This window comes from Brassica oleracea, chromosome C8, assembly GCF_000695525.1.
Source record: "Brassica oleracea var. oleracea cultivar TO1000 chromosome C8, BOL, whole genome shotgun sequence".
Lineage (NCBI taxonomy): Eukaryota > Viridiplantae > Streptophyta > Magnoliopsida > Brassicales > Brassicaceae > Brassica > Brassica oleracea.
The window spans coordinates 39470852-39482667 of NC_027755.1; the positions used below are offsets into that span (position 1 = coordinate 39470852).

Below are 11816 nucleotides of genomic sequence, written 5' to 3' on the forward strand. Positions count from 1 at the left end.
TTTTGAAAGATAATAAACTAGAGTTTCTCTAAAGCCTTGCATTGATTCGATTATGTCGTCAATACGAGAGCCTTGTATCGAATTTGATTAAGTTCTTCGATTCAAGTAGCCAGGTCTCTAAAGATTTAACCTAAATCTTTAGATTTGAGCTGAGTTACCGTTGATACGCTGCGCCAGATCGCGCGTAACGGAGACGGATGGTTGGGCTCCTTCCGGTCGATGGCTCCCGATCGGTGTGTTTGAGCCCCCTTCACGGATGCTAATCACGGCTTCGTTGAGCATCTGTCGCAAAGAGTCCTCCATACTCCGGAATCTCGTATCGAATCCTTCGTTGAGCTTCGATACCTCATCCTAGACCATGCCGAGTCCAGTTTCCAGATCAGACAATCGTTCCTTGTTGCTTGCCATAACTTTAATAGACTTCAAGTTACGGCAAAAGTGCTCTGATACCAAATGTTACCTTGGTCCCTCTTCAAAGCAAGAGTTTTGTTGTAAACAATACACGAGTATTTTTGGGTAGATAAGACTACCTCTTTTTGTCTTTTTCATTGATTAAATAGAGATAACAACAAGGGAAATGGAGCTCAACTCCTACAAAACTGGAAATGGGAAAGTGGAAGAGGTGGTTCCTTATCTCAAGGAAGACCAAGCACTCTTCTTATTAACTAACGTGAAACACAAGAAATGACTAAACTTATGAATAAAAGTTAAGGAAAATACTTCCGGTTTGGAATGCGATTTCGGTTTGATGTCCTTCGGTCTGGTACAAGTGCATCATTAACTATGTATTCATTTGTTCTTCCATACTCATTGTACATAGTTCGTTATTAACTATGTATTCAAATAGCTTAGGTAACAAGTAACTAATCCAAATTGTGGAAAGGCTTGTATGCCTTGACACTACTTATCAAGCCGACGATGGATCCTACTGCAGCTAGGAGCGAAACAATCAAACAAACCAATACAAGGAGTTTCAACCCTATCCATCTCATAGTATACTTCTTAATCTTTTTCTGCGAGATGTGCATCTCCACTGGGAAGTAAACTGTTAGCGGCCAGAATGCGACTGCCCCGATAAGGCCCAAGACCGCGTTGAAGAAGGGGAATATCATTGCTATAACTGTTGAGAAAATCACATAGATTGTCCTCCACACCAGTCTGAAGAAGTTGATGCGACATTTTCCAAGCAATGGTATGTTCATTGAATGTTCTTTGGTGATGAAATTGCTCTTTGGCCATGCTTTGTTGCATTTCTTCTCAACAAACTGGAAAATTGGTTGTGCAATCACCTGCTCGTTTGTATTAACATCATCAATGTTTTTGGTTATCTTTTCTTGAGCCTTATACTTAAACTTGAAAATTGTGAGTGATAGATACTAATTATCTATTTTAAACTTTTTTTGTTTTAATGAGTTACCTGATAAGCTCCGATTAGGTGGACAGCGATGCAAGCATTGGCAAAATCGATGAGCCAGTAAGGTTCATAAAAACCAAAGTCAGTAAGGAGGTCTCCAGGGGCTTGGCTTCCAAATGTAGCATATCCCATGCAAGCACATAAGATGTAGAAAGCAGTTGCAGTCGAGACTCCGACAAGGCTTGCTTTTTTCATGACTATGTTCTCTGGTGGGCTTGAACTCAGTGTATCCTGCAAAAAAAAAAAAAAAACAAGCATATATGAGCAATACTGTCATTAATTAAGAGCTAGCATACGTCATATTAACTCTTTCATCAATATATACTTTAAGGGAATTGCAACAGAAAACAACCACCATAAACGCCGGTTGAAGACGTATTTAAGTGAAGATAATATAGTTCTGTGTCAAAAAAAATGATAAGAATCCCATTAACGTTTTGTTTTACACATACAGAGACCATCATCAACAAGGAAAAATCGTTTCTCAACAAAAAGAAAATATTAATATTTACTTTTATAAGTATACTTTAATTACTTTTAAACAACTCAACTACTAAATGAGTTACACATATAGAAAAGTTTCTCAATTTTTTTCTTGAAGTATCTTTGCTATTTGTTGTTCTCCTCCTTTTTTCAATATTCCTTTTTATTTTAATTAGCATGAACCTTCTAAAATACTATGATTAATGGTGCTCTAATAACCGTCATTACTCCAACCAACATATATATCATGTATAATTAAAATATAAATGCAAATAAAAGAATGTGTTTCAAAAAGGAAAAATTGCTACACTATTCCGAGTGTGACCACCAACATTTCTAGTTGAAAATATGCATGCCTGAATCTCAACAAGGACAACGGAATAAGCGTATGAAAAGGCAATGTTTCCAGCCGCTTGGAATGACTTCCATAACTTGTCAGACGCAGTTACGTCCACTCCAACCACCGTGCCTGTCAGTTCCGTCTTACCAACCTTCCCACCTTTCATCATACCGCTTTAGCCATTAGTTTGAAGATTCATATATGTAATAAATATATATCATCTTACAAATCAATGAGAATGATTTCTACTGAAAATTAAACAATGTTGATGTATGTATCAAGATATTTGCATAGGGTTTAGAAATAGCTTGAAAATGCTCTACAAGTATATTTTTGAAAGTGAAAGAAAAGATAGGAATGAAGGAACGTACTTGCCAGATCGGCCAAGGCTAAGCCAGTTCCGATAGATGAATAAGAGAAGGACATAACCGCGGCGATAATGGAGAGAAAAGAGAGCTTGTGAAAATTAGGAATCTGACTTAGAACAATCTGGATGATTCCAAACGCCGCCATGGCTGGATAATTTGATACTGAACACTTCGCTCCATGTCCCTTGTCATGAAAACAATTTGCTTTCCCAATCGCTCTAGCCAACATAACATCAAACAAGACTTTAATATTTTCTTAACATGTTGGTAACCATGTGACATTATGGCCATTTGCATGTCGCTGTAATACATGCAACTGTTCACAAGATCATGCGACATATGCAAAAGAGCAATATTTAGTCATAGGTCACGTTAGAAATTGAAACCAACAGGTTATATATCAAAATAAATCACAAGTTACTTACACGAAGCTTATGGAGGCAGTGATGGTGTAACCAATAGTCATCCCTACTAGACTCCCGTATTGTGCTAGCCCACATAGCTGCACTTTCCTACCGCCTGTCGTTTTATGGTTTTTTGTTTTTGTTTAATAAAAAATAGACTAAGCTAAGAAAATATACTATTTTGTTTACAAATTTGTGGTTAAAACAAATATCAAAGTAGTAGTTGAGTCACAAAATGACATATTCATACGGTAATACCGAGGTAAGCTCTAACGACGTCCATGTAAGTATTGTTGCGTGTTCCTGCGTCCGGAGACCTATAACAGTCGGCGAGCATTCTGGATGTGTAATTAACTACGACGGCAAAGCTTACCAAAAGCACTGTCCCTGCCACCCAACCAAGTTGTGCTATTGCCCAAGCCAACGACAAGACTCCGGAACCTATCACAGCCGTGATTATGTGCGCACTCGCCGTCATCAACGTCCCCGTTCTCTTCTCCCCACCATCATCGTCGACGTTATTCCCGGCGACGGTACCGGATTCAACCGCTGAGCTCGTGTCAAAGCTTTTCATATTGAGAGGAGAAACTGAGGAAGAGAGTAATGAGATATACAAAAGCATAGGCAATGAAGAGTGAATGACATATCTATATATAGACGATGCATGTGCGCAAACTTCAATGTTTATGATATTTTGGAGGCTCTCATAACTTTTTTCTCTTATTTTAATTTGCAGAGTCAGGAACGATAGTTGCAACGCATTTTCAAAAAGCAAGTAGTAAATATACATACAATATTGCAACGAATAACTTTAACCAACAAATAACAAAAAAAAGGTGAAGCCGATTCGTTATTTTTAGCAACTAAAACGAACTGATGACAAAAAAAAGCAACTAAAACGAACTCAAATTTCTTAGTAAATACTAATAGACAATCCAAGTTCCACAGTACTGGATATTAAACTAATTAAAGGAAACCTAATATTTAAATTTGTTCCAATTTTATTTAGTATGAAGTTTTTTGAGAGTAGCCGACTCAAAAACAAATTTGTGAAGGTTAAGGCTTAAAGCGAGTAATATCATAATAACAAACGGTTTAATGGAGCATCTGGCCCCAGCAAAGAGCATTTGGTCTAATTCTAGTAGAGTGTCTAGGAGAGCATTTGGTCCGTTATAAGAAATCAGTATTGAAGTCAAAAGTTTTGTGATTTTTGGTTTGAATGAAGATCGCTAAAGTAAATAGAAAAGATTTAATTAACTCTAATTAGTATAGACACTTTCTATAGTAATCAATCCAACAACAAATTCGTTAAAGATTAGACCCAAATAATTGGACATATAATAAGGGAGACATCTAATTATAACGGAACATCTGGCATACACCGGCATCTGGTTCGCCACAGGAAAATCGTAATCATTTTACTTTTCTTGGTGGTTGAAGAATATGTGATTTACTATTTAATTAATATCTTATAGTGCGCTAAAGCATCTAGGTGAAGACGAGAGAGGGTCATGATAACTCTTTGTGTTGATCATAGGATACGTTCTTGGGCCGTCCGGCCATGTGTGTGTGTGAAAACTGGAAACGACTGATGTATAAAGTCATGTTCTCCTTCATCCTTATATTAAATGATCCGGGGTGGTGTAACGGATTGAGATAAGAGCTTCTAATATTGAATTTCGAAAGTCAAACGTATGCGAGAGTGTGCACCAAACTCGATAATTTCGTAAGCCACATTCCTTCTTTCTTTCATTTGGTTCAAAACCAATTTAATTCGATCAACGGTCAAGGTTGAATCAAGGCACCATCGTTTTGGGCCTTTACATGGGACTTATAAACTACCCAGATACCGGGATGTAAACTCATATCGAAAAGCCTGTAAAAATGGCTGGTCGGATCCAGTTTACGGCTATATGGTCTGACTAAGCGTGTCATTTGATCGGTTCAGCCCAGCCGAAAAACCTATAAAACTCGTAAATATTTGACTCCGATTCGACTAACCCGGCAATCTTTTGGGCTTACATTCTAAAGCCTGACCTGATCCCAACTTTCAGATTTTTTGAAGAAAATATATTTAATGTTATACTAGGATAAGACCTGAATGCGCAGAGTAAATTTATATGAAAATTATTTAAGAAATATCGTATGGAAAAAAAATTATATTATTGATCGAATTAATATATTTGGCCTTTAAACAATTTTTTAAAACTTTTTTTTGTTAATTACATAATTTGTTTACTAATGAACTGTTCTCATTTTTAAAAATATTTTAGGTCAAAAAAATTTTTATTCGCATAAAAACCTAACGTTTAGGCCGAAGAATCACATGTCTACTATTTGGTTACAATGAAACTATGTCACCTCGGTTTTATATCATGATTTAGCAATTTAAAAGTTAATTATGATTATGAGAAGTTTACGTTCACGTGCCAATCATATCTATCTTCGATATTTTTCTCTTTTTTATGTCATTTTGGTTATTGCTCGATATAAATATTGATTTTTGAGTTTATTTTCATTTCTTTCTTTTATTTTGGCCTAAAATTTACAAAATGTTTAAGATTCAAAATTATTAAAGAAATACATACTTAGGTTAAGATATGCGCCTTGTGCAGAATAAATACTTATTTTATATTTTTCTGCATATTATGAAATAATAAAATAATAATTATATATTAAATAACTAAGAAATCAGTTACTATTATGTAATAAATTGGCTTGCACATATAAATTAAATGACCGCTCTTATTTATTCACAATCATTTTAGAATAAATAAATCAAAAAATCAATCTTATCTATCGTATATGATATAACTAAATTTAAACGATATGAAGAGTATATATATATTAACATAAACACCTATTAAAATAAAATTATTTATTTATATGATTTTATCATCATTGTATCTTATTATAGAAAAAAATTTAAACATTGATCACAAAAGTTTATGTGAGACTTTTAACAGTTTTAGTAATTTATACTCGTTTTGAAAAATTCAAAATACATCATATACAAAAAAATCTAAATTTTTAATATATGATTAATGTAATTGTGTAATTTATTTTAGTAGTAGATAATTAAACAAAAATAATAGAAAGCATACATATTATTAGCAAATCTTCATTATTTAAAATCATTAATTACTATATATATCATAATCACATTAGGTAATTCCGTACGTTTTATTTAAGGAAATAATATATAATAAATAGCCATCTTGCTTTAGTTAATATCATATAGTATCATATAGTTGGTATTAAATGTTTCTAGTGAGATATAAAAATTAAATTGGATCAACATGTTTTTCAATTTCAATGTGAAGCTGACACGTAGGACTAATTAACTACCTAATTGATTGACACATAAGCAAAGAGTCTTTTTTAATTATTAAAAATTGAGGTTACATCTTTTCAAATGTTATTCAATTAATCTATAAGGGATTATCACTTTCACTATTTTAAACATCTAGCTTGAGTCCCCATTGTAGATTCTTTGATTATAATTCTTAAGTTGTAACAAGTTAATTAACACTTTATATGAATAATATAGCTCGTCATTAACTATGTATCCATTCGTTCTTCCATATTCTCATCGTACATAGTTCGTTATTAACTATGTATTCAAATAGCTTAGGTTACAAGTAACTAATCTAAATTGTGGAAAGGCTTGTATGCCTTTACACTACTTATGAGGCCGACAATGGATCCTACTGCAGCTAGGAGCGAAACAACCAAACAAACCAATACAAGGAGTTTCAACCCTATCCATCTCATAGTATACTTCTTAACCTTTTTCTGCGAGATGTGCATCTCCACTGGGAAGTAAACTGTTAGCGGCCAGAATGTGAGTGCTCCGATAAGGCCCAAGATCGCGTTGAAGAAGGGGAATATCATTGCTGCAACTGTTGTCAAAATCACATAGGTTGACCTCCAGACCAATCTGAAGAAGTTGATGCGACATTTCCCTAGCAATGGTATGTTTATCGAATAATCTTTGGTGATAAAGTTGCTTTCTGGCCACGCTTTGTTGCATTTCTTCTCAATAAACTGGAATATTGGTTGTGCAAACACCTGCCCATTACAATAACATCATCAATGTTCTGTTTTATTTTTCTTGAGCCTTAGGTAACTTCAAAATTGTGAGTGGTAACTCAAAGTAGCTACTAATGCTTTTTTGTAATCCTAGTAAAACATTGGAATTGACCTTCATTTTTTATGGAAATTATATACAAAGACTTAGAGCAGGATTATCGGGAGGGGTAAAGGGTTTTTAGTGGGGTTTTTAGGTGGGAGGGGGCCCGCAATTGGTTGGTCTGGAAAAAAATCGGTTACAGGAAAGCCAAAATAAGGATCGCTGGTCGGTGGGTTTTTGAACTGTTTGCGGGCCCTACTGATACGTGGCGGCCCGCAATTGGTTGGTCTTTAATTTTTTTTTTTTTACCCAGACAAAAAAAAAAAAAAAAACATGTGGAGTTTCAGCGTTAATGATGGCATTAGACCTCAAAATTATGAAAAACAAAATTTTTAATTTAAAAAAAGATATTTATAGTCTCCAGAATCTCAGATCCAGCCATGAGAATAGTTCGAAACTCTCACTTTTTAATGAGTTACCTGATAGGCTGCGATTAGGTGGACAGCAATGCAAGCATTAGCAAAATCAATGAGCCAGTAAGGCTCATAAAAACCAAAGTCAGTTAGGAAGTCTCCAGGGGCTTGGTTTCCAAAAGCAGCATATCCGATGCAGCCACATAAGATGTAGAAACCAGTTGTAGTTGAAACTCCAGCAAGGCTTGCTTTTTTCATGACTTTGTTCTCTGGTGGGCTTGATCTCAGTGTATCCTACAAAAGAGGAAAACAAGCATATATATGAGCAACACTGTCTTTAAGAGCTACTATACATCATATTAACTCTAATCTATCCACCATTAACGTTAAGAAGTAAAAAATAATTCTTGATAAGAAAACCTTTTTTTTTTTCAAATTCTTGATAAGAAACCTAATAGCATTTTTTTTTTCAAATAAACATAATAACAATGAGAAGTCATTATTCCAACCAACACATATATTCTGCGATTTAAATACAAATGATAGCCAAAATTGCTAGACACTATTTTCATATTTTGTGACCACCAACATCTCTAATTGAAAGAATGCATGCCTGAATCTCAACGAGAACAACGGAAAATGCGTACGAAAAGGCAATGTCTCCAGCTGCTTGAAACGACCTCCATATTTTGTCAGACGCAGTTACGTCTACTCCAACCACCGTGCCCGTCAGATCCGTCTTACCAACCTTCCCACCTTTCATATCATACCGCTTTAGCCATTAGTTTGAAGATTCGCATATATCTATCATCTTACAAATCTATGAGAATTCTATAATTAGGCCTAGATCCAGATGATTTTATACAAACAAACTTTTGAATGTACAATATACATGTATATAGACATATTTCAGAGCTCCTACTTTTCAATAAAGAAAACTGAAAACTAGACAACAAAAATGTATATACATCAAAATATTTGCATAGGGTTTAGAAATAGCTTGAGAATGTTCTACAAATATATTTCGACAGTCAAACATAAGATAGGAAGGGAAAACGTACTTGCCAGAGCGGCCAAGGCCAAGCCAATTCCGATGGATGCATAAGAGAAGGACATAACGGTGGCGATAATGGAGAGAAAAGAGAGCTTGTGAAAATTATGAATCTGACTAAGAACAATCTGGATGATACCAAACGCCGCCATGAGTGGATAATTCGATACGGAACATTTTGCACCATGTCCCTTTTCATGAAAACAATTTGCTTTCCCTATCGCTCTACCCAATACAAACATCAAACAAGACTTTAATATTTTCTTCAAAACATGTAGTAACCATGCATGTGACATTATATATCAAAATAAATCATAAGTTGTAACTTACACTAAGCTTATGGAGGCAGTGATGGTGTAACCAATAGTGATCCCTACTAGACTCCCGTACTGTGCCAGACCACATAGCTTCACTTTCCAACCACCTGTCGTTTTGTGGTTTTTTGTTTTGTTTGAAATAAAACAAGTCAACATACCTTTTTGGTTACTACTGTCGTTAAAACAAATACCAAAGGTCCAAAGTAGTAGCTGAGTTAATAATGCTATATATTCATACCAAGGTAAGCTCTGACAACGTCCATGTAATTATAATTACGTATTCCTGTGTCCGGAGATCGATAACAGTCGGCAAGCATTGTAGATGTGAAGTAATTTATAACGGCAAAAGTTACCAAAATCACTGTTCCTGCCACCCAACCAAGTTGTGCTATAGCCCAAGCCAAGGACAAGACTCCGGAACCTATCACAGCAGTGATAATGTGAGCACTTGCCGTCATCACCGTCCCCGTTCTCTTCTCCCGACCATCGTCGTCGAAGTTATTCCCGGCGGCTTCCACGGCCGAGGGATTATACTCAGTGTGGAAGCTTTTCATTTCTAGAGGAGAAAAACCGAGGAAGAGAGGAAAGTGATATAAGGATAGCCAATGAAGAGTAAATGACATATCTATATACATAGATATATAGATGATGTAGTTGTACTAACGTCAATGTTTATGATATTTTGGAGACTTTTTAACCTCTCTTTTTGGCAGGGTCAATAACAATAATTACAATTTACAAAGCATGTTCGAAAAGGAAGTAGTAAATAGATACAATAATTCAAGGAATAACTTTAACCAAGAAATAGCAGAAAAAAGGTAAGTCGATTCGTTCTTTATAGCAAAATCAAATCTAATATCAAATCGCTTTTCTTGGTGGTTGAAGAATAAATGATTAATTATGTATTTGATATCATATAGTGCGCTAAAGCACCTAGGTGAAGACGAGAGACGGTCTTGAGATGACTCTTAGTGTTGATCATAGGATACGTGCTTGGGGCATGTGTTTGTGTGTGAAATTCGAAACGACTGATGCATATAAAGTCGTATTATCTACTTTGTCACTTATTCGATCAGGATGATATTATTTTGTAACGGATAGAATAAAAGAAGAAGAATAAACACAAGTATAAACAAGAGATCAAAAGCTTGAGACTAAAGCTTATTCCAATGCTGAATTTTCGTGTCGTTTCTTTCCAGACATTGGACAACAGAAAGTATTATACGACACACAACCTATCAGTATTTTGATTAGACGGTAAAACAATTAGTTCATAATTGATGAATTGTAAATATGGTCAAACTTCTCAACATAATTGAAGAAGTTTGCATCATTCAAAGGAAGATTTCAGTTCTTCAAGATCTCCTTCATTCACGGGAGTCAGAACACAGTTGTTGATGAACTGCAAAATCGTTTTATCGTGATTTAATTGTTGTGGTTATGTTATATTGGTCTACCTTCCCAAACCATCTATGGTTTGAATAATAGAACCATCTCTTGACATAAGAAAAAAGCTTAATTATTCTAATGAATTTTGAAAGCCAAACGTATAATTTCAGTGTCTCATCCCTTTTTCGTTCTTTCATTTTCTTGAAAAACAATTCAATTTGTCGATCGCAATTACATACACATATATAATATATCTCTATAATATTATTTGAGAAATCAATTTTTATGTGTTGCGACTCACGTTAATTCTCATAATGGTCTATTACATTACTAACCTTAATGAATTAATATTATTTTTTTATTGTCATTATCAAAATTTCTACTTTAGTTTTTATGAATATTTAGTTTTTTTTTTAAATAAAAAGGGAAAATATCTATAAACTATTTTTATTTTATTTTTAATATATATGTATATATATATAATCATATCAATATCATATAGAAATTTAGTATAAAAAAATAGTATCAAAAAGAAAATATCTTAAAAGTAAAAATACATGAGAAATTCCCAACGATAGCCATTTTTAAGTTTTTGTCACAAAAATAGCTCTTAATGAAAAAAATGACTAAAATAAGTTTTTTTAAATGGTAAAAATATATTTTTACTCTAGGATTAACTAATTTAGACTTATGGTTTAGAGTTAAGGGGTAGGATTTTGGGGATATGGTTTCAAATTTAATAAAAAAAAATATTTAAAATTTCAAAATAAAAAAGAGCTATTTTGGTCATTTTCTTTCTTGAGTGTTATTTTTGTGACAAAAAATTAAAAATGGTTATTTGAGAGAATTGCCCAAAATACATAGTGATTTGTTATATATAAAACATGTAATTGACAATAAGAAATTTCATTTTATATAAATCTCAATTTCATAAACTATTTTACTAATTGCCATTACTAATATTATATATTTATATTTTCGTTTTTCTTAATAATTTTTTTATAAAATCATATATCATATAGGAATTTAGTATCAAAAATAATCTTAAAAACAAAAATATAGTGATTTTTGATATTTAAAACATATTATTAAAAAAAATGAATTTCATTTTATACAAAATCTCACTTTCATAAAATTTTCTAGATACTTTTTGTTTAAGAACGTTTTTCTATGATTGTTAATAACGTTAGTTAAATATTTTTTATTTAAAATATAATAATTTTTTTCATAAGAAAAAGTCAATTTAGTTACTAAATCAATATTTACTTTAATATACTAAAGAAAGTTCTTTTCTCTTAATTATAAATTTTCTTAAATAATATTTATTTTTTGGATAGTTATTCAATCTCTTATTTTAAACAAACTCTCTCACATTTTTATACAATTTTTATTTTCATAATTATACATTCTCAAGCCTAATACTACGTGAATTTTTCAATATATATAAAAATAAACAAGTAATTATCTCAAATCCAATTCTATTAGCAAATTGTTTTCCTATAAAT

At 33.1% G+C, this 11816-nt stretch overlaps 2 protein-coding genes across 2 annotated transcripts; both read right to left on the reverse strand.

Annotated features, from left to right (window-relative positions):
• Nucleotides 1-11: 11 nt before the first annotated feature.
• On the reverse strand, nt 12-3631 carry LOC106307263 (amino acid permease 8-like). The gene is made up of 6 exons (XM_013744165.1): nt 3268-3631; nt 3031-3124; nt 2609-2823; nt 2254-2396; nt 1418-1645; nt 12-1289 (listed from the first exon to the last, which is right to left on the reverse strand). Exons 1-6 carry the CDS (start codon nt 3629-3631, stop codon nt 864-866), a joined length of 1470 nt encoding a protein of 489 aa, XP_013599619.1. The 3' UTR covers nt 12-863.
• Nucleotides 3632-6534: 2903 nt separating this feature from the next.
• Nucleotides 6535-9535, reverse strand: LOC106307264 (amino acid permease 8-like). The gene is made up of 6 exons (XM_013744166.1): nt 9161-9535; nt 8936-9029; nt 8616-8830; nt 8168-8310; nt 7621-7848; nt 6535-7080 (listed from the first exon to the last, which is right to left on the reverse strand). The coding sequence occupies exons 1-6, from the start codon at nt 9474-9476 to the stop codon at nt 6655-6657; spliced, it is 1422 nt and encodes a 473-aa protein (XP_013599620.1). The 5' UTR covers nt 9477-9535; the 3' UTR covers nt 6535-6654.
• Nucleotides 9536-11816: the final 2281 nt, after the last annotated feature.

Excerpts from the sequence above, each read along its gene's own strand:
- LOC106307263 (XM_013744165.1), bottom strand. The coding sequence starts at position 3,631 with ATGCTTTTGTATATCTCATTACTCTCTTCCTCAGTTTCTCCTCTCAAT. Across the intron at positions 2,397-2,608 it reads AGCCTTGGCCGATCTGGCAA|GTGGGAAGGTTGGTAAGACG; the intron begins GTACGTTCCTTC and ends GTATGATGAAAG. Across the intron at positions 1,646-2,253 it reads TTGTCCTTGTTGAGATTCAG|GATACACTGAGTTCAAGCCC; the intron begins GCATGCATATTT and ends TTTTTTTTGCAG.
- LOC106307264 (XM_013744166.1), bottom strand. The coding sequence starts at position 9,476 with ATGAAAAGCTTCCACACTGAGTATAATCCCTCGGCCGTGGAAGCCGCC. Across the intron at positions 8,831-8,935 it reads ACTGCCTCCATAAGCTTAGT|AGCGATAGGGAAAGCAAATT; the intron begins GTAAGTTACAAC and ends TGTATTGGGTAG. Across the intron at positions 7,849-8,167 it reads TTGTTCTCGTTGAGATTCAG|GATACACTGAGATCAAGCCC; the intron begins GCATGCATTCTT and ends CCTCTTTTGTAG.